The sequence below is a fragment of the Prionailurus viverrinus genome, chromosome D3, assembly GCF_022837055.1.
Source record: "Prionailurus viverrinus isolate Anna chromosome D3, UM_Priviv_1.0, whole genome shotgun sequence".
Taxonomy (NCBI): Eukaryota; Metazoa; Chordata; class Mammalia; order Carnivora; family Felidae; genus Prionailurus; species Prionailurus viverrinus.
This window is the reverse complement of record NC_062572.1, coordinates 13,387,800-13,413,909: the sequence shown is the minus strand read 5'-3', so window position 1 is coordinate 13,413,909 and position 26,110 is coordinate 13,387,800. Positions and strand designations below refer to the sequence as shown.

Sequence of the window (26,110 nt, the reverse complement as noted above, 5' to 3'; positions counted from 1 at the left end):
GGCTTCGTCCGCACCCCCCCCTTCGCGAGTTCGCGCTCCGCGGCGGCGGCGGCTCCGAGGCGGCGGCGGCGGCGGCTCCGGGGCTCGCCTCCCCTCACGCGCCGGCGGGGGCCGAGGGGGAGTCGGTGGCTGGAGATAAACAAGGCGGCGGCAGCGGCGGCGGCTGAGGAACAGGGAAGGCGGAGGCGGCGGCCGGCCCGCAGCGCCGGCCAGGGAGGCAGCGGCGGCCCTGAGAGGCGGGGAGGGCGCCGGGCCGCGCGGACAGCGCCCCCCGCCGCCGCCGGAGCCGCGGGAGCCGCCGCCGCCGCCGCCCGAACAGGAAGGAGCCGCGCGGCCGCCGCGGACCCCCCCGCCGGCCCGGGCCCGCCGCCCCCGGCGCGGCGTCGCCGCGGCGCCTCCCGCCCGCCCGCCGGCCCTCGCGCCCTCCCCCGGCGGCGGCGGCGGCCCGGCCGCCCCGCGCTCCCCGGCGAGGCGCCGCCGCCCGGCCCGGCCTCGCCTCGGACGCCTCGCTCCGACATGCCCCGCTCTGGCGGCCGGGCTCGCGGAGGATCATGACTGCGGCAGCGAACTGGGTGGCGAACGGGGCGAGCCTGGAGGATTGTCACTCCAACCTCTTCTCGCTGGTGAGTAGCCGGGCTGCGGGGAGGGGGGCTGAGCTGGGGGGGGGGTCCCCGACCTCCGCCGCCGACCAACTTTCTCCTCCCGCCGCCGGGACTTCGCCCCTCCCTCGTCTCTCCCCGCCGTTCGCCTCTCGCCGATTCTCCCCCTTTTGGATCGTCTCTCCCTCGCCTTGGATCCCATCCAGTGTTTATTTGGCTCTTTAAAAATCATTTGTGAGCGCGGCGCTCGGCGTGGAATTTGCATGTGGAAGTCTCAAAGCTGCGGATTCTGGGTCGCACTTCGAACGCCCACCCTCTGTTGCAATCACACCCCCCTTCCCCTCCCCTTTTCCCCCTTTTTTTTTTTTTTTTTTTTTTTTTTTTTTACCTAAATGTGGAAGGCTTTGCCTTGTGCTGCCCGCGCCCGCGATAAGCAGCCTTTTCCCCTCTTGTCGGATCGGCTGCCCGCCCGCCCGCCCGCCTTTTGAATTTTTTTTTTTTTTAATTCCATAATGACACCTGCAATTTTGCCCGCAAACAGTTGATTGAATGCGATTGTGTCAGTAAAGGACTCTTGCACCCGAAGCTCCCGCGATTGTAAACATCGACAGCCGCCTGCCTCTCGGGGCTTACTACGCTGGAGAGCCGTAAAGCCATTGCACCGAGCCGACGGAAGGTGGAGAAGGCTTTTTCTTCTTTCTCTCCTCCTGTGTCTTTTAAAAACTGTTTTCTCTATCCTAACAACGAATCCACACACACACACAAAAGCAACAAGCTGGGCGGTTTGATAACATCGCTTTTATCTGCCTTCGCCTCTCTCGCGCTCTCTCTCTGATAATTGACAACTTTTCCTTCGGATTTGAAATCGCCTGCCTTAATCTTGAAGCAGTTAGGGTGTCAATTGTTCTCCTGGAAGCCTGGCATCCGACGAGGACGTCTAGATTCATCGAAATTAAAAATGTATAGGGCTCCAGCAACTCTTTTCCTGGCGGTGGCGGTGACATTTGGTGGTAAATGCCATCTTTGCTTTTTATTGGGTCGTATTACCTAGCTCTGAAAACATTCACCTTGTTAAACCTGGCGTTTAGGCTAATAATTGCAGTGCGTGGTCTTTAAATATGTGCTTTGTGCATGAGTTACTGTATGTATAGCTATGTGCCCGGGAGACTACGAATTTGTTTAAATATTGAGCAAAGATTTGTAAACAGATGTAAGGCAATTATGTTTCGAGCGTAGAATATAATTGGAAAATTGGCTGAACGGTTTGTTTAATTTAGCCTTAAAAAAAAAAAAACACCAACTTATTTTAAGTTATGTACCCTTTTTAGGGGGCCTGCATTTGGAGAGCATGCATTTTGGAAATTGTTTTCTATAACCTCTGCAGAAGATAGAAGCATTATTTCCTGTTAATCCTTGTTTACAATTACACTGGATAAATAATTTAGTGTTCAAATTGTAATTAGTTACATTTAATTATGGGTAGCATACATGCTTTTTTTTTTTTCTTTGAGACTAGTGGGGAAATACAAATTCTTGCCAACTTTTCAAATGGAAGTGTTATTTTGCTAAATATTTCCTTATGCAGATAAAAAAATATCAAAACACATGATTTTTACCTACAAAGAGTGACATGGTATCTAATGACATAGCTTTCATTATAGTACAGATCAGGTCAGTTTTTTTCTTCCAACATTTTTATTTAGATATTTAGTCTTAAAATTCAATTATAAGTTGCAATTCTTCCTCTTTGTACTGTGATAATTTTCCCTTGATCTTTTGACATATGGGAATGGAATTCATTTTGCCTCTTTTCTCTCCCCGAGTATATCATTTAGTATCAGTCAGATTCAGAGACTTTAATAGATTAGCAAACATATTGATTAAGGGGTATTTAAAATGGTTTTTGTTTGGTGGCTGGAGACCACATTGACACTTTAACAGGTAATTAAAATAACCAAGTAGACCAATATTAGTGACGAGAGAGCCCCGAAATTACCATATATCATTCTGACTGGTAATGGCTTGTGTATATGTGGCTAATTTATATACAGCAGATATTTTAGACCAATGAAACTGTATTATATGTGTAGCCAGCCTTTAGGATATATCATACCTTTTATGTCCCCCCCCCCCCCCCCCCCAAAAGCTTAAGTACAGATGATAATGTTAAAGAGATAAGATGCTTCAGATTCTTTTGGAGGAACAAACAATTTTATAGGAGAGGATTTTGTGTTTTATGACTGACTAAAGGTTTGTGCTTTGGCGATTTCTCTCCTGAACCTTTTAAAACCAGGAATAATTGAGTTTTGGGAAAAAAAAAAATACACACACATACACACATATGCAAAATTACTCATTAGGTGGCAACTTTGAAATGCAGAACTGAAGAAATGCATGGGTTGGCCTTTTTTTTTTAAAGTCTATAGAATTGTCTACCTTCTCCTGTATGTGGAGGGTGCATAAGGTGCTCTGTTTTTTTAAATATAGAATCAGTTAAAAAAACTGCTGATAATGTAAATTTTTGCTCATTCCACATGAAGAGTTTTCCTTGAAAATTAGATACAGTAGCAACCTAGTATATTAAAAATATATTATTTAAAGTACATTGTATAGAATAGTTAAGTCCAAAGGAGATAAAATTATCTCTTGTTTAAAACAAAGCGTGTATTACAAGAACTCTTATGTGCTTAGTAATAGCATGCTTTTTTTTCTTTTTGGTTTGCACTTTTTTTGAGCAGAGAAAAGTATTGTTTATAGAGAATTTACTTAGATACTCATGTTAATGTGGATTGAAATATAAACTAGAGATTAAAGTTCTGTACCACACTAATGATCCACCCACTTTCTATTACCTTGAAGTATTCATTATAGCTTAGCAGAAGTTGTGCAATCAACTGCCTTTAGATTTTTGTTCTTGTTTTGCTTTCTGATTTTCTACTGCATGGCATCAGATTTCCCAGATTTTCTGTCACCCACCCCCATTTCCTAACATGTGAAAAATGCCATTGTGTTTATGTGATATGGGTCATTGTGTGTGTTTCTTATTCTTAACATTGTGAGATTTGTAACTGCTGCATTAAGTGCAGGCCTTGCTGTTACCTTTGTGACTCAAAACTGTTTTCCCATGCTGTCCATCACATTTCGGGAGACCCTTGTTACATATTCACTCAGTTTTAATTCAGTTAAGTGTGTTAAATCTGCCTTTTTGGAAAGTGTAACGGTGCACCCTATGCTGTGTCAACTCACTTTTGAGGGAAGACATAATTTCCAGATACAAATATATCTTTAGTTTTGTTTCTCTATTGAGATCATATGGAGGAAAGTGATTTTGTGTTCTTTAACTAGATTTAAGTTTATACTCTTTGAGTTGCAGTGATTTATTTAACTCTTAGGTTTATGTTCCACATTCACGTTTTATTTGCTTAGAATCTTCCTGACTAGGGGGTAATTAGGTGATGATATCAAATTCTCCCTCCCTGAGTTGAAACACACATATACATATCAGTACATAATTCCTGTGAAGGACCATTACTTTTGTATTTGAAGCTTTAAGGTAATCCATTGTTGACCTGCTTTCTTTTTTCTTAAGAGATTTATTTTTTTGCAGAGAGGGAAGATAGTTCTAAGTATAGAAACTTTGGGATCTCTTTCTAGAACCAAATAGGGAGGACTGGGAGTAGAAAATGAGGAAAAGGGAATGATTTCTCTCATCTTCTCAAGTGCCAAAATATATATACACAGTGTATTTTTTCATCGCAGTTGCCAATTTTAGTATTTAAACTTAAAGCATCTTTTTTTCATGATGGTTTATTTTCTTTAATGAAAATATTTATAATTTGCTAATTAATGTTTTCTGTTCAGCATTTTGTTGTTAGTAGCACATGGTGTTAACAGTATTTATATATTTTTAATAGCAATAATTGCCACCCGGTAATAGTTGCCATATTAACCTCCAATTGCTAGTAAATATTTTTAAGTACATAATAGACAGCAATTTAAGGCATAGTGTAGCAGTTTACTGGACCGTTTTAAAGAGCCATTTGTACGTGTGATGAGTTCATAATTTTAAAGAGAAAATGTACCTAAGACTTGTATGCTACAAAGTAATGTTGCTGTGTTACTGCTTGAAGTGCTCAGTGAGAGGAAGTTAGGTTGGGACTCTTCTTCTTTGTGAGAATAAAGGCCTGAGGGTGCCTTTAGGACTGTAAGTGTTTATTGAGTTTATCCCTGGTGCTTATATAGCTTAGCATTTTCTTTGGAGTGTTTTGGTCATTTTTTTCCATAATTGTATTAGGTATTTATTTGAAAAAAAAAAATCTCAAGGCATTCCTTTAACTAACATTAAGTTATAGTAGTGGATTATATTAATTAGGTATGGAAAAATGGATTCATCTCTTTTGTTCACTGGCTAATTTGGCCTCGTTAATTGTGAGTTAATTGTATTCATCAAACACTTTCAGAGATCTCTACTCTTGAGATTAATAAAGAAGATACTCTGTCACCAGTTTGTACTATATGCTAGAGATTAAGAAAACCATTTGCAAAAGATAAGTACATTCTGTAGTTATGTTTGTCAGATTATTTAAAATTGAGTTGAAACTCAATGTAAATAGTAAAAAGATTGCTTATCTGTATTTTTTTAATGAACAGTTAATACAGTTGTCTCTCCAAGTTTGATTCAGAGATAGACTATTTTTCTGAAATGACTTATTTTTGATACAAGAGAATAATAATGGTCCCTCCTTCAGTAGTAGAAGGTACTGATGTGGTCCCCCCCCCCCCCCCGAAGTGGGTAGTATGTTTATTTCATAGAAGCTAGCCAGTGAGAGAGAGTATGCAAAGTTGCGAAAAATTAATAATAGGGTTGAATGTTGGGTATTATTACTGAAATGTGCATTGCAGCTACTTATTAAAAATTGAGAAAAAGCATTTCTGCAACATTGATATCAGTGTTGTTTGTTTAAAATGTGTGCTCATCTGTTTTAAAAACTGTTGTGTGGTGGTGACCACCACAATTTCTATTTTGTTATTTTATAAACATTCCTATTTTGAGAAGTAACATTTAATGCATTGCAAAGTGAGGTAATTAGGTAGCCTGAGAATGTGCTGTGGGGTATAATTAAAAAAATTCACAAACACTCATGCACACAGGCACGCACGCACATTTGTTTCATAGGACTTGCTTAGAGTTTTGGAATTAATGAATCAATATTTGTAATGTGTTCTTGGAATTTAGGACTCTTTTCCCCTCTTGAATCATTTAACTTCTTTCTGATCCTGTTCAGATAATTTCCTTTTATAGTATGTGCTTTCATTGTTTATTTGAAAGATTTGAAGGTGTTAGCTTTGTTCTGTTGGGGGAATTCACTTCATTACATAGGGGAGATGATTTTCCATTAATCTTGGTAAATATTAACATAAACGAGGAATTGTAAATTCAGACTCATTTACATGAATGTAATATGTATGCGTGCCCAATTTTTGTTTAGTATAAAGCCACTTATGTACATCAACATAGTTTTCTATCCTTTCTTTAGTTGATATAAAAAGTTTTAAAATGTTGCAGTTGGTGTTTCAGACAGTTCCCTTACTCTACTACAATGTTTTGTTCTTTACTAGTAAAACTCATTTAGTATAAATTAGATTTTTATCCCCATAAATTGGCTATCATAGTGTTCTTTGAGGAACTCCTGTTTTGCTTGCATTTATATTAGCATGCTTTAGTTATGTTTGTTGGAACAGAGTTGTTTTCCTTTTTTAAGCTAATAAAATGTCTTTCAGAGTACATTTGGATTCTAGTCTGGAAAAAAATAGGAAAGGTGACTCCCCCCTCCCCCCCCCCCCTTTCTTTCTAGATGAGAATTAGGAGATCACTTGTGTCCAAGGGAAAATGTTAGGTCATTGTCATCTCTGTACTCTCGTTTATTATGTATATTTCTGAATGTTTATTTTCTAATTCTAGGTGAATTGTGGTAGAATCTTACTAAAACCATATTTTTGCTACTGTGAAATAGCACAGAGCCCTGGTTGACAGCTTTCTACATTTTGTACTTTTCCAGTACGGTGAAATTCCATTACTGTTAAAGGAGCCTCCTGAGTTGATTATATTAAAGTTTCATTTATGTCTTTATTTTGTGTAGTTCTGATTTGTAACTTTGACTTAAAAAATGGAAAGGGGAAGATAAAAAGAATTAGGTAAACTTGCAGGTAAATATTCTTTTCTCATTTATCATTAGATCTCTTTAATAATTAAATTGTAATTTGTTCTGAGTCATTGCATTAATTGGATATATTTAAGACATTTGATATTTAGATTTGAGGAAATATGTAAAATACGCAATATGTATACAATACAGAATTGTGAATAGAATTTTTAAATATTGAGTGGAAATTTAAAAGGTTGATCATCTAAGAGGTATTAAATTACATGAAAACTGTTACAGTTTTTTCCCCTAAAGACAAGTTCCCCCAGTTGACAAGTTTCTGAGGAAGTATTTTTGTGTAAGACACATGGAGCTTCCTCATAGAGTCCTACATTATTTCATTAAATAGGAAAGATGATTAAATCCATCTGGGTTTAATTTGAGAGCTAATAAGTAAAGTATTCAAAAGAGTATAATTGGTGTGAAAAAACATTTTGTGTTGGCAATTCTCATGATTGAATTTTAATGTCCTAAAGAGAAGTAAGGAAAAACATGTGTATATCTAACTCAGGAATCAGCTCCTAGTTGTTTGTTTGTTTGTTTTTGTGAGTCTATACACGCCTGGCACAGTCCTACTCATCTTTTAAGTAGGTCAAATGTCACCTCCTCTGTGAAGCTTTCCCTGACTCTCACTGGCCGAACTAGTTCCTCTTGCTCCTTATATGAACCTTCTTCTATGCATCTCTGATACGCACCTGAGGTTTTGTAGGGCAGTGACCCTGTCTAAGTCATGCTGGCATTCTCTTTATAGTTGGGCGCTCTTTATGCGTTAAATGAATGAATTAATGGACATTACTCTCTTTTATTCCTAAGAGAGTTCTCATTGCTCATTTAGGTCCTGAAAAGTATGTTATTTTTTCTTTGAACTTAGATTTTTAGCTCTGTATTCTGAATATGTGTTATCTAGGCTGTATGTACTGTGGCTTGGTAATATTTTAGATGAGTTCTAATGGTTTTTGAAGAGAATTCCACATCTGATCGAGAGATGTGCGCTTTTCATACCTCGGAGGAATAGGAAGTCAGTATTTCGTTTTCTGGAGTGTGGTAGGCAACCTGTCAATTTTGGAACCTGTTAGAGATTTTGTTTGGGGCTTGATCAGAATTTCTTCATTTTTGTTCTTTAAGCTCTAAAGGAGGGCTTTTGCTCAACCTTCATTTTAGGATTCCCTTTGATGAGTCCAGTAAAATGGACAGTGGATGGTATCGGGGAAAGTTGAGTGGTATTCACATTTTTTATTGGTGACTAATTAGTCTGATCAGGTTGGTCGCATGATGGTTATGTGCCTCAGTGTCTCAGTCTATAAACTTGATGGAAATATGGTGGGCAAGAAGTATGAAAAATCATTTTGGGTACCTTTTAAGGAAAGAGTAGATAATGTCCTTTAATAGGAAGAGACTTATAACAAATAACAAGTCAGAGAGTAGCCCTAGGCAGTTCACTAGGAAATTGGAATGGCAAAATTAGTTGTTTTAAGTATGGCAGTTATGTTGTATTTGTCCTTGTTTTGGGGGAGCAGAAGATTAAATTGTTCTTGTGTCTTTCCTCATAAATAAGCCACTATTGAGAATAAAAACTTGAAATTTGTCTTTGAATGTTCCAAGTTTTCACATGTATATATGATTCACAGTTGTGTCGTGTGTCTTTAATATGCTGAATGATTTTGCTGTACCAACCCTAAGCTATGACTGGCTAAGCCTAGAAATTGAACTGTGGCTCTTACTTGGTAGTTTAAGCTATTAATTCCTTGGCAGCTCCAGAGTGCTCTTTGAACTTTAAATAGCAGTTCTATTAACATTTTGAGATTTGTCTCAGGGAATGTCAGAAATAGTACTCAATAAATATCTTTTTCTTCTTAAAGACTAAATCATGTTTTAGTCTGACAAACATGTCACAACCCTTACTATGTTTTGAACAAAGTATATATTTTCAACTACTGGCTAATTTCTATTTTCCATTTAATAATGCAGCAACATCTAAAAATATTGTTTAGACCTTGTTGAAGGAGTGAATTCCCCTACCCCCAACTGTAGTTTTTGTATTAGTAAGTTGAATATGAATAAGTGTCCAAAGTTTTTGTCCAGAGGTGTAAAATTTTACATATGAGGTGTTCTTCAGCATTCTAAAATATTAGAAAAAGTTAATTTCTGAGTTTTTCCCCCCATGTAAAAACTTAATCTTCTGTTGCTGCAAATGATTGTTAGCTTATTTATGTTGTAGTGTACTTGATTACTTGTGTTATTTATGGCAGCATTTTTATGGGAATGAACTTATATTTATTGTTCCTATTTAGAATGTCAGGAGTACGGTTCCTCTGATTGTGCAGTGCTGACAGTCAGAGCAGGCACTCCCTAAAAAGCCCTTCTTGGCCCCAGGCAGAGGGGGAGTGAGGACCGCCCAGCAGCTAGACCCTTTTCTAGGCCTTGGAGAGAGGATTGCTATCGGATAGAGGCTTGAGGAGGGTGTTGAGAGGTGCAGATGGCCCCGCCTGACCCATGGGAAGAATTTTCCCTTCCTGTAGGGATCTGTTGCTGCTTCCTCTTTGATATACTTTCATTTAAACTTTGAGAATAAAGTTCCACAGGTCCTGTGATGTCATCAGGAAAAGATTTTGTATTTCTTTGTCCTTTAGCTTCTTTCCTTGCCTTTTCTCCTTCACTCACCACTAGAGTTTGGTAAATGAGGACTTCTGAGCCCTAATGAAATGAAAAAGAGAATGGGAGTTGATTGGATGGGCTAGCCAATAAACTAGAATTTAGAAATGTTAATTTCTCCTATGTTATGTCTCAGAAATTTGGGACTTACAGAATTCATTTTTTGATGATGTATATACATCAGTAATGATTGAAATCTGGCTTGGGCTTGCAAAAGGGCTAATGCTCTGATATGTGGGGAAGAAGACCTACATGTACTGTTTAATTTCTAAGATGCTGTGTGGTGAGTGCAGAGGAAGAACACCGTTGACCTTGTACCAGAAAAACTTAGAAGGGGAGTTTTAAACTGGATCTTGACAGTATTGCTAGAGAGGAACGGAAAGGACGTTCTTTGGAAGTTCAGGCGACAACTCTGAGTCTGTCCTCGAGAATATGTGCTGAAGTGGCATGTAGAGAGTACGTCTAATTCATGGTCTTGGTTCTTGGTTTCCTTTTAAAAAATTACAAAACTTACTGAAATCTAATTTTTGTTAGGTGGAAAATTTGAAGTGTGGGCAGGCCAATTTGAATTAAGAAATGGTGATGTTAAAATAATCAGTTTTCTAAAATCAGTTCTGAACTTTAAAAAAAACAGTGCTATATTACGCAAAATGCTAATGACTAAAGTGACAAATATTTCAGAAACTGGACAGACGTGAATCTGAAGTGAGCAGATGGGATATGAAACTAAAAGCGGGAGATAATCCAAGACGGTATAGAAACTTAGGAGAAATGAATTGAGGAGAAACAAGTGTCTTAAATGGTATTGCATTTAATAACGTGTTTAAAAGCCTTTCTAGGATTGCTCTCTTACATCGACAAACTAGAATTGTTGAACTGTGTAACCCATCCCTGTTTAAATTTAAAACAAATTAGATTTTGGCCCAGGATTACTTCTGATGAAGCCTAGTCATGTAAGTCATGAATGTATGTATTATATGTACTTTAAAGTAGACTATAATTTGCTTTCTGTGCAGTAAAAATTAAGAGAATAGTCGTGATTTTCAGAGACAATTGTGGTAGACCTTGAAGGGAAGAGGTAAGGAGTGAAAGATGAGGAAGTTTGCTGTTGGGATGGCTTGGTACTCAATTGAAATTGTTACATTTGACTGTTGAGGATAGAATCTGGATTCTAGTGGGTTGTGGAATGAATGGATGGTACACTTTTCAGCCAAAGAAGCTTCATCGTGAAATAAGCAGGGATGTGGGAGTGGGGAGGGTAAGAGATTGAAAGGTGGATTAAAAAAATTTTTTTTATGTTTATTTTTGAGGGGGGTGGGCAGAGAGAGAGGGAGACACAGGATCAGAGGCAGGCTCCAGGCTCTGAGCCGTCAGCACAGAGCCTGATGCGGGGCTCGAACTCATGAACAGCAAGATCGTGACCTGAGCTAAAGTCCGATGCTTAACGGACTGAGCCACTGAGGTGCCCTGTTGAAGGAAATGTTTTAGAATGTGAGAGCCTCATATGTTTGTGGACTTGGAAGCAACAATAGTGGAGAGGCCGAAAGAAAGGTGGAAGGTAAAAGAACAGTTGTTAATTGATGAAAGGAGTCTGGCTGGAGATGGTTATCAAGAACCCCATCGATGGGTAGGGTTAGTGCTGGAAAAGAGTAAAACATCTCAAATAAAAGATGCAGATACAAGAAATGAATATGTGTGAAGGAAGTGGGGACAATCTCAGTTGTAGCTTGAGTGCCTTTTTTAAATTTTTTAATTTTTTTAATGTTTATTCATTTTTGAGAGACAGAGTGTGAGTGGGGAAGGGGCAGAGAGAGGGAGACACAGAATCTGAAACAGGCTCCAGGCTCTGAGCTGTCAGCACAGAGCCCAAAGCAGGGCTCAAACTCAGGAACTGCGAGATCCTGACCTGAGCCGAAGTTGGATGCTCAACCGACTGAGCCACCCAGGCGCCCCGAGTGCTTTTTATATTCAAAGATTAAATATATTCAGTTTGAGCCTGAATAAGTTAAAATAAGGTTTTAGCTAAACATTTTGCATGTTACTTGATGTGCTTGTTGCAGTCAGCCATCTTTATTTTTAAATTTTCATTTACTGGTCATTTTTAGGTAGGTCAGATGTTATTTTCTTAAGTTGTGTACTTCAGAATTATAAAACTGATTCTGAGCTAGCCATACCAGAACCCACACACATCTGCCCAAATGAGAGGTGCTCTTCAAAGTAAGCCTCCTTGAAATGGATCAAATACCGGTGCTGTTGTCCAGTATTTTTTTGGTCCTTTTCCTTTGCAGTTGCTTTTAGAGTTTAGTCAGCCACTCTAGAAAATCTTATTTTAAAGGATGCTTCTTTGGTCAGTGTCTTCTTTCTGTGTAATTTACTGTGTTCTGCTTTTCGCTCTAAATTGTTGCCCAAGTCAGCAGCTTAGTACTTATGGTGGGGTTCATGGATGATGAACAGAAACCCTAGGAAGAACTCTACTTTTGGATATATTGGCATACATACGTTGTAGATGTGTGCTGAGAATTTCTTCCTTGCTTGTGTACATTTGCCTCCCAGGTTCTAAGTCTAGTGTTTCAATGTTTTTGGTTTTTTTTTCCAGACAGTTTCAATGAAGATGGCTTTAGTGGTACATTGATTGGTAAGACTAGATACTGGGACAAATTAAGTGGAGGTGGGATTTTTGCTTTTTGGGGATCAAGGCAAATTATCCTGAAGGGGGAGTAGAGTTGAGTAGAATTGCCCTCTGTCTGTCTGGCAAATGTCAGATGTCTTCCTGAGGTCCATTTTTAGTGAAACTGAAGTGATCATGAAGAGAGGCCTGCAGTGAGTAAAAGTATCCTGTTGAGGTAATCTTTTAAGATTTTCACAGAAAGTTTGGTCTCTGAGACCAAAGTTTTTACCTTTGCCTTTTCCTGTTGCTTTACGCATCTGAGACTACCTAGTAAGCCATTGTATATTCCAGAAATGCTCTTTCGGCAGTCCTTCCACTGGTGAAGATTAGGACATGGCACTCATGTGTATTTAGGATTTCACTTTATTGTGGTCTGCCGTAGTATTCAGTGGAGGGGAGGTGGAGAGGATATTTTAACTATAACTGTCATGCCTGTGTTAGCTTCTTAGATTAAAAGTTACAGTGGCAAGTGTGTTTTCTATTTTTGGTTTCAGGAATGTAATGAAAATTTTCTCAGCTTTGTTTTTATGGTTTTCAGATAACATGGATGAGTTTATTATTCTCTTTTAAGTTCTTTTCACATCAACAAAAAGGAATTAATCCTGTCAAAATAGGGTGTTATAATCCCAGAGTTACAGATATTTTGGGAAAATTTACTTCCATGATAATTATTCTCAACAACAACAGGCACTTTTTAATTTTACAAATTTGTAAAAGACCTTAGCAGTTTAACATTTAGAAGTTACACCAGAGCATAAATCCACATCTCAGCTGCTGAAGGCCATAAATATTTATCTTTTGAAATGTAAGTTTTTAACTAAACTTTAGTTGCTAAAAACTTTTTTCAAAGTATATTGGTTTATATACAAAGTGTAATCATCTGCTTGGATTGAATCAACTGTCTTGATCCCAAATAGGATTAAACTCATTAGTTGTCTATAAAGTACTTGAGAGAGATATGTACGAAAATGATATTTTGTTGCTGTTTGGTGATACCATGGTGAAACTGAGCTTTGTAACCCAGACAGATGGTGCTATTCTTGAATCTGTCTGCAAGATCCTGTAACATTCAATTAAACAGTGGAATGGTTCTCATGAGAACTCATACTTTGATATGTGTAAGCTAATAAACTGACTTCTTTAGTAAATTTTATGAATTTGATTTGAAAAAGAAATATTGTTTTTAGGAAAGTTTTCTAATGAATCTGTTAGGATAAATAGCTTATTTTGGTAGTTTATTTGGTAATCTCAAGAAATATTCTAGGTGGAAAATGAACGAAACTCACAAAGGTAGACACTTACCTTCTAAAGGAGCTTTGATTTTTGTTGCCAGGCTTTCTCATACGGTAGGTGTGATGCACTTTTTAACCCAAAAAGCTGAATTTAACCCTTTCCAGAAGAAAACTGTGAGAAATTTGGTAATAAATGTTAACACTTATTTTAGAAAATTACTATTGATTTAGATTCCTTGTGATCCACCTTACATTTTAATATTGGAATTGAAAATAGAAATGTGTTAAACTACTCAACCCAGTTTTAATAAATTATAGGGATAGACCTTTAACTATTTGGGGCGCCTGGGTGGCTCAGTTGGTTAAGCGTCCGACTTCGGCTCAGGTCATTGATCTTGTGGTTCCTGAGTTAGAGCCCCACGTCAGGCTCTGTGCTGACAGCTCAGAGCCTGGATCCTGCTTCGGCTTCTGTGTCTCCTCTCTCTGCCCATCCCCTGCTCGCGCTCTATCTCTCTCAAAAATAAATAAATATTAAAAAAATTTTAAAAAGAGCAGTGATTAAAAAAGAAAAGACCTTTATTTTGTAAAAGTTTGAGCTCAGTACTAATACTATATGGTTAAGATGAATAAGTTTGTCAATTACATAAATAATAAGTCATACAACATTTCTGGGCTTTCTTGTAAATTATTCTTTCATTAAATATACTTATTTTTTATCTAATGCCTAGTCTTTTATAGATGGGTGACAGGACTGAAAGGTGATATTTGATGTCAGATTGGATGACGTCAAGAAGCTGGAAGGTTATTCTGTATGCACCTAGGGAACACCTGAAGGATTTTAAGGGGATTCATGACATGATCAGATTTATGTTTCAGATAGAAAACTCATGTGGACTCTTGGAGTGTAGATTGTAATAGGGAGAAATCAAAGGCAGAGGGAATGCTCTTAGAGTAGGCTAGATATGAGAAATCACACAGGGCTAGTAGGAATGGAGAGAAAGAAATGGAATCAAGTAATATTTTGGAGGTACAATTGATAGTACTTGGTGACCAATTACATATGTCCTGGGAGAGGAACCAAATGGCAAACAGATGTGTTCTTGGTTTTATGGCATTTGCATTCTTGTATATGTAAAAGAAAGAGGCAGAGTTGGCAGCATCCATGTTCTAGTTGTTAGCAGAAGACTTATGCTTTGATCATGGATGTGTATATGAAAGTATTCACTGAGCCTGGGTTCTTGCTTGTTAACTCCTACAGAACTCAAAAGTTTTATAATTAATTATGGACAGAGCTCAGGGCAAAAAAAGGCCAGGGTTGTGAAAAGAGGGTAAAAACAAACATTATTTATAAGCTGTTTCCAGAAAAGATTTGAGGCAGCGAGAATAAGATTTCTTTCTTTTTTTTTTTTTTTTAAATTTTTTTTTAACGTTTATTTATTTTTGAGACAGAGAGAGACAGAGCATGAACGGGGGAGGGGCAGAGAGAGAGGGAGACACAGAATCGGAAGCAGGCTCCAGGCTCTGAGCCATCAGCCCAGAGCCTGACGCGGGGCTCAAACTCACGGACCGCGAGATCGTGACCTGAGCTGAAGTCGGACGCTTAACCGACTGAGCCACCCAGGCGCCCCTATAAGATTTCTTTCTTAAATTGAGAATGAGATTTATAAGAGAAAGGAGAGGTGGAGGAAAAAAGTAGGGAAGAAGGGAGAAGTCAAGGCTGATGGGTGGTTGGTAAAGGGCCTTTGGAGAGGTGTAGGTGGTGATGGTGGTGGTTGGAAGTGGAGTTAATGTTTTGGTAGAGGAAGAGCTCATGAAATTTTGATGATCGGAATGGACATGGAGAAACCCTGATGGGAAGAAGGAAAATAGAGGTGCAGGCACCCTAACAGCAATTGGCTATTACATAGCGTTTGTTACATAGAGCCTCTGTTGTTTTTTTTTTTTTTTTTAATTTTTTTTTCAACGTTTATTTATTTTTGGGACAGAAAGAGACAGAGCATGAACGGGGGAGGGGCAGAGAGAGAGGGAGACACAGAATCGGAAACAGGCTCCAGGCTCTGAGCCATCAGCCCAGAGCCTGATGCGGGGCTGGAACTCACGGACCGTGAGATCGTGACCTGGCTGAAGTCGGACGCTTAACCGACTGCGCCACCCAGGCGCCCCAGGAGCCTCTGTTTTTGATAGTGGTAAACTCAGGAAGCAGATTACATATTTTCTCTGCAAATCTGTTTGAGATGTTTTCATTGAGGTTTTTTTTTTTTTTTTTTTTTTTTACATTTATTTACTATTTGAGAGAGAGAGGAGAAAAAAACAAAACAAAACAGTGTGAGTAGGGGAGGGGCAGAGAGAGAGAGAGGGAGACTCCAGGCTCTGCACTATCAGCTTGGAGCCCAACGCGGGGCTCGAACCCACGAACTGTGAGATCACGACCTGAGCTGAAGTCAGACGCTTAACCGACTGAGCCACCCAGGCGCCCCTTGAGTTTTTTATTTAAAGGTTTTGTTTATATTTCATATTGGTGATATTTTCGGTAGGTGGAGGAAATGGACTTTTAACCCTGTTTTTTTTTCTTGGCTTTGTGGAAATTGCCAACTTGTAGGAGTTGGGAAAGTGGAAAGAATAGAGAGGATATTTTTGTAAAGACTCAAAACTGTGTATCTTTGGTGCCTCTTCTTCATTTTTACTTTGAATTCCTTTAGAGTTTTACTCCTACCATTCTATTCTTTGTTCCTTCAGCACTTAGCTTTCGGAGTGTACAGTATTTTTGTAGGTATTGAGAGTATGATTGTAATGCCATGGCCTATTTTTACCTCATATGGGGAACATTTCCCTTCCTCCATCTCTCTGCCAGTCCCTCTGTACCCCTTTCCCTCTTCAGCCCCGTTCCTGGGCTCCCTGGGCTCCCCGGGCTCCCCGGGCTCCCCGGGCTCCGGAGCCTTCCCACTGCCCAAGGTCCTGCTGCACTTGTACCTGGCAGTGCTAGTGCTCGGGGAGAGCACTAACACGTATGCCGGCACTTGAGAGCTCTGTGATGTAATCTCCTTGGTGTGGCGGGATCCTCTCCCGTTGTTTTGAGCGCACTTACTGGCGCAGCGTGTGCTCTCCATTGTCAGTTGGTTGTCATTCATTCAGCCTTCCCATGTGGGTAGATTTTTCACTTGGCTACCCTGAAGGAGGAGAGGTGGCTTTCTTGCAGTTGTCATCTTTCTTTAATTTCTCTCCGAGTGAGGTAGTACCAGTGAAATACTTCCACGAAATGAAATTTCCAAGAAATTAAAACTATAAAAAATGAAAGCCAGTCCATTAGATCAGATTTACCCCAGCTCTTCCATTCTTGTTAATGTTCCCTTTTTGTGTACATAGAGGTAATCACAGTATAAATATGGTTTTTCATTCAGCTGAACGCACTCACACATTTTCCGTGTGGTTACAGTTTTTGTAATTATTTTATACTTTTAAGGGAAAAGTCTTAATTTATTTTATAAATTTAATTAAAAATTGTGTAGTTTCAAATTCAGACAGTACTATAAAACAGTAAAACAAAAAGGTTCCCCCACCCCCATGGGGAGGTGACTACTGGTAGTTTAATTTTTATCGTTACAGACTTTTTTCTTTTGCATATGTTTGTGTGCCTGTATACGTATGCAATTTCAAACTGTTTTTATTACATACGGAGTAGATAAAAGTAGCATGTACAAATCACATATAAGGTAGAGAGAATCGTGGTACAGTGAACACCCACATACCTACTACCCAGAGTTAGAAAAAGAACACTTTATTGCCTGCGAAGTCCTGTGGTGTCTTTTTCCTTCCCATTTTTTCTTCTTCCTTCAGAGGTAGCTGTTATCCTGAATTGTATGTGTATCTTTCTGTAGTTTTAAAAAAGTTTTAATTATGTATGCTTAGGATGTGTGTGTGTGTGTATGTATGCACGTACATATATGTAGTTTTGTACGCTTTTGAGCTTTTTATAAATGAAATATACTGTATTCTTCTGTAACTTGCTTTTTTAGCTTAATATCATGTTCCATCAGTTCTAATTCACTCTTATACCTGTTTATGCATTCTGTTTATGAAGGGCATATTTGTAGTTTAAAAAGTCAGGGGGATAATCCTCCAGCTTTTCCTGTAACATGCCTTTTCTGCTTAACATTGAAGATATTTTAAAGTCAGCAAATTTAAGATTTTTCCTCATTTTTTTCTGTGTTTTTAAAACAGTTGGTATTCTGCATCATAGGATGGATGAACTGTTGTTTAAGCAAAAGCTGTGAGAAACATTGGTTCAATTTTTTCTTCTGTAATAGTATAGTTATGCATTAAGTTTTGATAGTTACAACTACATTTTAAAAAAAGATGTTAGTTTACATTCCTGTGGGCAGTACATAAATGTGCATTTCTTCTATCCTTGCCTATAGTGAAATTTATCAGTTAAAGTTTTTCCACTCTAAGAAATATCTCAGTATTTTGATTTTTCAGTTTGTTCATTTCTAATGAGGTTATGAGCATCTTTTCATACATACGAGTATATGTATTCTGTGACTTTTCTTATTTTTTAAAAACATTTAATCTCTAAAAAGCCTTTTTTGTTTTCCTATTTAAAAATTTCAGTCATTCACTAATAGGACTCTGTATTTCAAGTCAGATCTTTACATGTTATATACATTGTTAGAGCTTGTGCTGTTTCTAAAAGTGCTTGTGAGATGCCTGACACTGTAACTGCTTGCTAGCTACATGCATTTTCTCCTTAAGGTCCTGATGAGGTAGTACTGTTCCCATTTGTCAGGTAAAAAAACCGAGGCACGAATTTTAACTAATTTAACCAATGTCACACAACCAGCAAGTGATGGAGCTGTAACTGATTTCAGAGCCTGGATGCGCTTACCCAGTGCATTGTATTGTGTGCTCTTCTTTCTTCTGTCTAAATCCTTGTAGGGCTTCTGTGAAGCTCTTCCTAGCCATTCCAGGCACTATTGGTCTCTTTCTTTTCTGAGCCTTTTAAAAATTAACAGTGCGGACCATATAATATAGAGCGAGCATGAAGGTAGAAATCACTGGAGCATGCAGATTTGCCTGAGATTAATGGAGTGATGATATAGTTTACATTTTTTTTTAAAGTTTCATCGGAGATTAATGGAGTAATAATGCAGCTTAAAATTTCTTCCCACAGATAGGGAGAGTTCTTTTCTCTTAGACTGCTTTATTCCAAATTGAGGAATCATTTGGAAAATGAGGAAGTAGAGTAGCTTATTGTTTTGATCAATTTTGGGGGCAAGGTGAAAACCTAGGTAACTGCGTAGTCTCAAGAAAACTTCCATCATCTCATTAGTCTTTTAGTTTTTAAAAAATAAAAAGCTAATTTACTCAAATGCTTACATCAAAAATGACTTACTGTAGTACCGTGATCATATATTTATTAAAAAAATAGACAAATAGCTTAACCAAGGTAAAAATTAATTTCTTTTTTATATACGAGCGGCCTGGAGGCAGGCACTTAAGAACTGGCTTTGCTTGCTTCTCAGTCATCAAGTGTCTCAGGCTTGCTCTTACTACTCCATTGTCCTTAGTCTATTGCAAGTAGCATATTGTCCAAGATAGTTGTTCAAACTCTAGTCATCATGGTGGCATTCTAGTTTGGAAGGAGTAGGAAATGTCCCTCGTTTTTAAGGAAACTTCCACCAAGTTTCTTATGACGCCTCTGGCCATACTTCACCTCAGGAAAGTTTTAAGTAAGCGTGTTGTTTGCCTCAGTAATACAGATTGTATTTTACTATGGAGGAAGGAGCCCTTCATGTTTGGCCAGCCCTAACAACGCTATGCAGAGAAAACGATAGAAATTTCTGTTTCTAGCCTGTTACTGCACTTGGGCAAGAAATCATCCTGATGTCACTAATGAACTTCATTAAATAGTTCAGTTCCCAGAAATTTCACAAGAGTTCTCCTTTAGTTAAGGTTAATAAATATAAATCATTAACCATTTTCTGATGTAGTTAGACATGACAATAATTTTTTCAAAAACATTGCATACTTTCTAAAAGAGATTCATAGTTACATTGGGAGATGTGCAAGATGGTGTTTTGGCTTTATTAAAAATAGGTTTTTTTCCTTTCAGAGATTTTTTTCATGAATTCTTCCATTAATACATAAATATTTGATCTTTGCATACAATACAGTGAACCCATTTTAAGCAAGTAAGTATAGTTTCATGAGTTTTGACAAATGTATACCTATGTGAAACCACCACTGAAATCACAATAGAAAGCATCTGTGATGCTTTCCCTCCATCTCTAGATAGCCACTGATATATTACTATAGATTCATTTTGTCTTTTCTAGATTTTGTTTTAAAGTGTACTTATTTTGAGAGAGAGAGAGAGAGAGAGAGAGAGCTAGCATGTGAGCGGGGGAGGGACAGAGGGAGGGAGAGAGAATCCCAAGCAGGCTCTGTGCCGTCAGCACAGAGCCAGACGCAGGGCTCGATCCCTTGAACCACAAGATCATGACCTGAGCCGAAATCAAGAGTTGGACATGTAACCGACTGAGTTAAAAAAATCTAGGATGGATTTTTTTTTTTATCAAGGGAATCATATAGTGTATGTGTCCTCTTCCTATTGTTGCTTAAGTAGGTTATTCCTTTTTAATGCTAAGTTGTAATCTCTTGTATTGCTATTCCAGTTTGCCTACTCTTCCATGTATTGGTTTTTATGAACATTGATGCACTGCTTTTGTGTGTGACAGATTTTTTGTTTTTTCTGTAAATAGGATTATAGTTGCTGAATCATGTGGGAAACATAGGTTTCACTTTATAAAGAACTGTTAAAGGTTTAAAATGTGGTTGTCCCATTTTACATTTCCATCAGTTACATGAGAGTTCTAATTGGGATTCCAAGGTAACAAAGATTTTCTCTCATGATTTCTTCCGGAAGTTTTATAGTTTTGTTAGGTTTAGGTCTGTGATCAAGTGGCCCCTTTTGAGTTCATTTTTTGTGTGTGTGGAGTGAGGTATGGGTTGAAGTTCTTTTGGCATGTAGGTGTCTAATTCTAGCATCATTTGTTGAAAAGACTGCTTTTCTCATTGCGTTACCTTGGCATCTTTGTCATAAATCGAGTGGATGTATTGCATCTGTGTATGTCTATGTTTATGCAAAGGTTTATTTCTGGATTCTGTATTCTGTCCCTTTGGTTTATGTGTCTCTTATGCCAATACCACAATATCATGATTACTGAAATTTTATAGTATGTCTTGAAGTCTGGGCAAATTCTCCCAACTTTGTTCTTTTTCAAAATTATTTTGGCTCTTTTGGGTACTTTGCAATATAAGTTTTAGAATCAACCTGTGAAGTTTTCAGAAAGATCCTGCAGGGATTTATTGTGATTTCATTGAATTTGTAGATCAAATTGGGGAGAATTGACAGGTTGACACTTTTAAGGCTTCCAGTTCATGAACGTAGTCTAGCTTCCATTTTTTTTTTTTTTTTAAGATCACTGATTTCTGTCAACATTGTAGTTTTTGGTGTACAGGTATGGAATATATGTTATTAAATTCATCCCTTAGGACTTTGTAAATTTTTCAATTGTTTTAAATGGTTTTGTTTCAAAATATTCTAATTGCTTATGCTATTATATAGAAATACAATTGAATTTTGGATATGTATCTACATACTGCAACTTTCCTAAACTCGATTATTAGTAATAGTCGCTTTTTGGTAAAGTCCTTGAATTTTTGTAACTGTACATGAGGATATTGTCTGTGAATAAAGATGATTTTATATCTTCCTTTCAGTTTCTATGCCTCTTACTTATTTTTCTTGCTTTATTGCATTAGTTAGGACCTATACTACAAAGTTGCATAACAGTGTACCTCTTTGCTTTGTTACTGATTTTACATGGGAAGTACTCAATCTTCTATGATTAATTGTGATGGTAGCTGTAGTTTTTGAACATCTTCTTTAATCGGGTTGAGGAAGTTCTCTTTAATTCCTGGTTTACTTAGTTTTTACCACGATTAGGTGTTGAATTTTGTTAAATGCTTTTTCTGCATCTATTGAGATGATCATAGGTTTTGTTCTGTTAACATGGGGAATCATATTAATGGGTTTTTGAGCTAGTTTGATTCAAATTACATTGATGGGCTTTTGAACTCATTCAGCTAAGCCTCACTTTCCAAGATATACTCCCATTTGCAGGGTGTGTTATCATTTTATGTACTGTTGGATTTGATTTGCTACTATTTTGTTAATTTTTAAATCTGTGTTCATGAAAGATATTGACGTATAGATTCCTTCCGTATCTTTGTCTTGTGTTAGTAATGTGAATCTCATAAATGATGTGGGAATTAGTCCCTTCTCTGTTTTCTGAAAGAGCCTGTGTAGGATTAGTGGTATTTCTTTCTTAATGTTTGATGGAATTTACCATTGAAGCCCTCTTGCCTTGGAGAATACTTTGTAGGAAGGCTTTAAATTACAAATTCGATTTCTTTGATAGGTATAGGGCTATACAGATTTTAACTTTTTTATTTGCTTCAGTTTGGTAGTTCTTTCAAAGAATTTGTCCGTGTAATCTAAGTAGTTGTATTTATTGGCATCAGGTTGTTTGTAGTAATTGCATTATCTTCAGTGTCTTTAGTATGTGAAATAATTCTTGATGTTGGTAATTTGTCTTTTCTTTCTCTCTTGATTAACCTAGAGAGAAAGTTCTCTATTTTATTGATTAACGAAAAAAGAACACCGGCTTTTTACTGTATTGGTTTTCTCTGTTGTTAGTTTCACATTTCATCCATTTCTTCTCTTTTCAGTATTGTCTTCCCTGAGATTACATTTGGCTTAATTTACACTTCTTTTCTAGCTTCTGAAGGAAGAAGTTTGGAGCAGTTTTACACCTTTCTTCCTTTCTACTGTAAATATTTAAAGCTACAGATTTCTCCTTGAGCACTGTTTTACTTGTATCCCATACAATTTTGTATATTTTGTTTTCATAAGCAGTTATTTCAAAACATTTTCTACTTGTGATTTCCTTTTTGTCCAATGTGTTTTTAGAGGTATTATTTAATTTTCAGATTTTGTCAGGAAGGGGAGTGTTCTAGATACTTTGTGACTTTCTAATTTTGTTCAGAAATTTCAATTGTAAATATATTAATATTTGTTTTATGGCTCCACATATGGGTTCTCTTGGTGAATGTCCCATGTGCATTTGAAAAACTGTATCCTGTTGAGTGGTTTTTTTTTTTTTTTTTTTTTTGATAAATGTCAGTTTGGTTATGTTGGTTGATAGTGTTGTTCACGTTTTCTATGCCTTATTGATTTTCTGTCTACTTGTTCTATCAGTTGCTGAGAGGAGGCCTGTTGAAATCTTCAATTATACTTCTGGATTGGTCTATTTCTACTTTTAGATATATCAGTTTTTACTTCATGTATTTTGAAGCTTTGTTGTTAGACAAAGCTGCACATTTGGGATATATGTCTTCTTGAAGAGTTGACATTTTTATCATTACAAAATTTCTCTATTCCTTTATAGTCCTCTTGGAATCCACTTTGATACTAATCTAGCCATTTTAGCTCTCTTATAATTTGTATTATAACTTGTTTTTATATTGAAAGTGAATTTCTTGTGGGCAGTATGTAATTGGACCTTTAACATTTTTACTTATCCTGAGAATTGATGTTTTTTACTTGTAATAGACTATTTGTGTTTAATATATTTGTATGATGGTTGTGTTTAAGTCTACTGTCTTGGCACTTTTCCCTATCTGTCCCATCTGTTCTTTGTTCCTTCCCCCCCCCCCCCCCTTTCCTGCCTGTTTTCAGATTATTTGAGTGTTTTCTTATGATTCAATTTTATCTTCAATATTGGCATCTTAGGGGCATCTGGCTGGCTCAGTTGATGGAGCATGAGACTTTTGATATTAGGGTTGTGAGTTCAAGCCCCACATTGGCATCTGAAATATACTCTTTGTTTTACTTTTTAGTGACTGTTCAAGAGCTTATAATATGGGACTTTGTTATCGTAGTTTATCTTCAAGTAATATTAAATTTCATTTATAATGTAAAAAACCTTAGAACAGTGTACTTCCATTTTCTGTTTCTGGCTTTTGCACTACTGTTGTCATATTTTTCTTCTATATCTGTATACAATCTGTGATGCATTATTAGTTTTGCTGTAAACAGTTAATTTGTTTTAAAGAAATTAAAAGTGAGAAAACATATGTTTTCTATTTATATATTAACTGCTTTGGGTGCTTATATTCTTCTGTGTAGATCCAGATTTCCATCTGCTATTTTCTTTGTACCTGCAGAACTTTTTAAAAAGCACTTACTCTACTTATATTTATTACGAGGTAGTTCCATGGGTTTCTGCTCATCTGAAAGAAGTCTGTATTTACCTTCTTTTGAAGGATATTCGTGCTTGATCTAGAAGTCTAGATGTGGACGTTTTTTTCCCCTTTCACATGATCTGTTGTTTCCAAGCTTGCATATTTTCTGGTGAGAAGTCTGTTTAAAGGATTGTCTTTGTTTTCCCTTATATAATGTGTCTTTTTTCCCTTTTGACAGCTTTTAAGATTTTTTTAAAATCACTGGTTATTAGAAACTTAATTTGGTATTTTTTGCTTTTTTTTTTTTTGTTTTTTTTGTTTTTTTGTTTTTGTTTGTTTTGATTTATGCTGCTTTGGGTTCACAGAACTCCTTGGGTCTGAGTACCTTGTTCTCATGAAATTTGGGGACAATTTGGCCATTTTTCAAGAACGTTTTTTTGGTCCTCCCTTCTACCTTTGCATTCTGGGACCATAATTATATATAAGAGTGCTTGATCATAGTCTTCTTTTGGCTTTACTCCTTATTCTTTCAGTTTGAAAAAATACTTTGTTCTTCAGCTTATATAATTACATTGTATGTTGTCAGGTCTCCCGTACCCCCCCTTTTTTCTTTTACTGTGCTACTTTACTGTTAAACCCATTCAGTGAGTTTATTTTGTAATTTGTGCCTGGAAATTCTCATGTTTTTATGTTTTTCATTTCTTATTAAGTTTAAATTCTTGACCGTACTTATGATAGCTTTCTTAAAGTGATTTTTAATTCCATCATCACTTTCATTTCTGGGTTTGTTTCTCTTCACTGATTTTTCTGCTGGCCATGAGTCTCTTTTTGCTATGTCTTTGAATGTCTGGTGTTCTTTTATTGGGTGGTGGATATTGTGAATATTATGTTGTTGAAAGTCTGGATTGTATTTCTTTCCTGTAAAGAGTTGAATTTTGTTTTGGCTGGCAGTTAGCTACTTGTAGATGAGATGATGATGGTAGTGATGGTCATTGTTTTTGAGAATCGATTTTTTAGGGTGTGTTAGAGCAATTATGGCCCTTCTGCGGTCTCTGTTTAATGCCCAACATGTTTAACTGTTTTCATCCTGACTGTTCAGAACGAGACTTGTCTCCCAGTTTTGTGTGAACTGTTAGAGTGATAGCTCTCTAGTAATTCTTTGCCAGGCCTCATGGAATTTTGCTCTTTGAATGTGTAGCTTAGTGTATGTAGGAACTATTTCACAAGAACCCCTATCAGATCTCTGGAGCTCTTTTTCTGCAGAACTTTCTGGTGATAGGCTCTCATAAATTCCAGCTGCCTCAGCCTTTGCAAGGCCTACTTCATTTGTTTTCTTTCTCTTAGAGATCCTAGCTCCATGCTGTCTTTTGTCCAATGTCTGAAAACAGTAGTTTCATACTTTTTTGTCTAGTTGTTTGTGGTAGAAGGATAGTTACAGTGTTTCTTGTATTTTAAATGCCATATTTGCCTGCGTGTGTTATCTTCTATCCTAGTTCAGGGTTTTGTTTTTTGCTTTTTTTTAAGGATCAGAAGGTAGTTATTTCAGGCTCACAGGTCACACAGTCTCAGTTACAACTAATCAGCTCTGTGGTTGTAGTGTGGCAGGAGCAAAGATAGTATGTAAATAAATGGGCAAAGTTGTGTACGAATAAACCTTTATCCATAAAAACATTTGGCCATCTAGTTGTGGTGTTCTGACACTGCTTTCCTATCTTAGCCACATCGTATTTCCGGTATGGTTTGTATGTTTCTCTCCTATGATTATCGACACACATTTATAGGCAAATATGTCCACTATTACCAAGTTTGTGGTGAGAAATCATAATAATTTCTTCTTATGTCATTCTTTTATTTTCCCCATTTTTTCCTGCATTATTATGAAGTTTTGTGAATCTGCTGAGTGTGAGTTTTTCTTTCAGATTACACCAGAGAACATAAAATTTTAACAACAACAAAAACATTCAGCTGACCCATGGGGTATAGTTTGTCAGTCCCTTGAACTAGTTGACTGAGATACAAGTGATATTGGAGATAGAAAATCTTATGATTGGAAGGGAAGAATCTTTGAGATTTGTATTTCATGTTTGAAAGGAACCTTATATATCATACTGTCCAACCACCCCTTTGATGTTTGAAGCCAGATCCAGTATTAACAGCTTCTCCTTAACATCTCATATGTATGATTCTCAGGGATCTCAACCAGGGATTTTTTGAGGAAGCTATCACTGTTGTTGTTTTAATCATCAGTTTTTCCATTTGATTCTCTGCTACCACTTGGGTCTGTGCTAAGCATATCTAATTCATCTTCCACATATGAGTCTTTCATATAAGTTGAAGACTTCATAAATTTCTTCAGAGTGTTAACTCCATATTAAATGCATCCAGCCTGATTCCACTATGGCTTTATTCTTTTTGTTTTTTGATTTTTTTTTTTTTTTTTTTTGCTGCCAT

The 26,110-nt window shown here is 37.4% G+C and overlaps 1 protein-coding gene across 2 annotated transcripts in view; it reads left to right on the top strand.

Moving 5' to 3' along the window:
- The first annotated feature begins 437 nt into the window (after window positions 1-437).
- Window positions 438-26,110, top strand: part of MED13L (mediator complex subunit 13L) — a 307,503-nt gene continuing 281,830 nt past the window's right edge. For both annotated transcript variants that reach the window (XM_047828831.1, XM_047828830.1), the window contains exon 1: window positions 438-623. In XM_047828831.1, coding sequence (XP_047684787.1) covers window positions 552-623 — 72 coding nt within the window. In that variant the 5' untranslated portion in view covers window positions 438-551. The remainder of the gene's footprint in view (window positions 624-26,110) is intronic.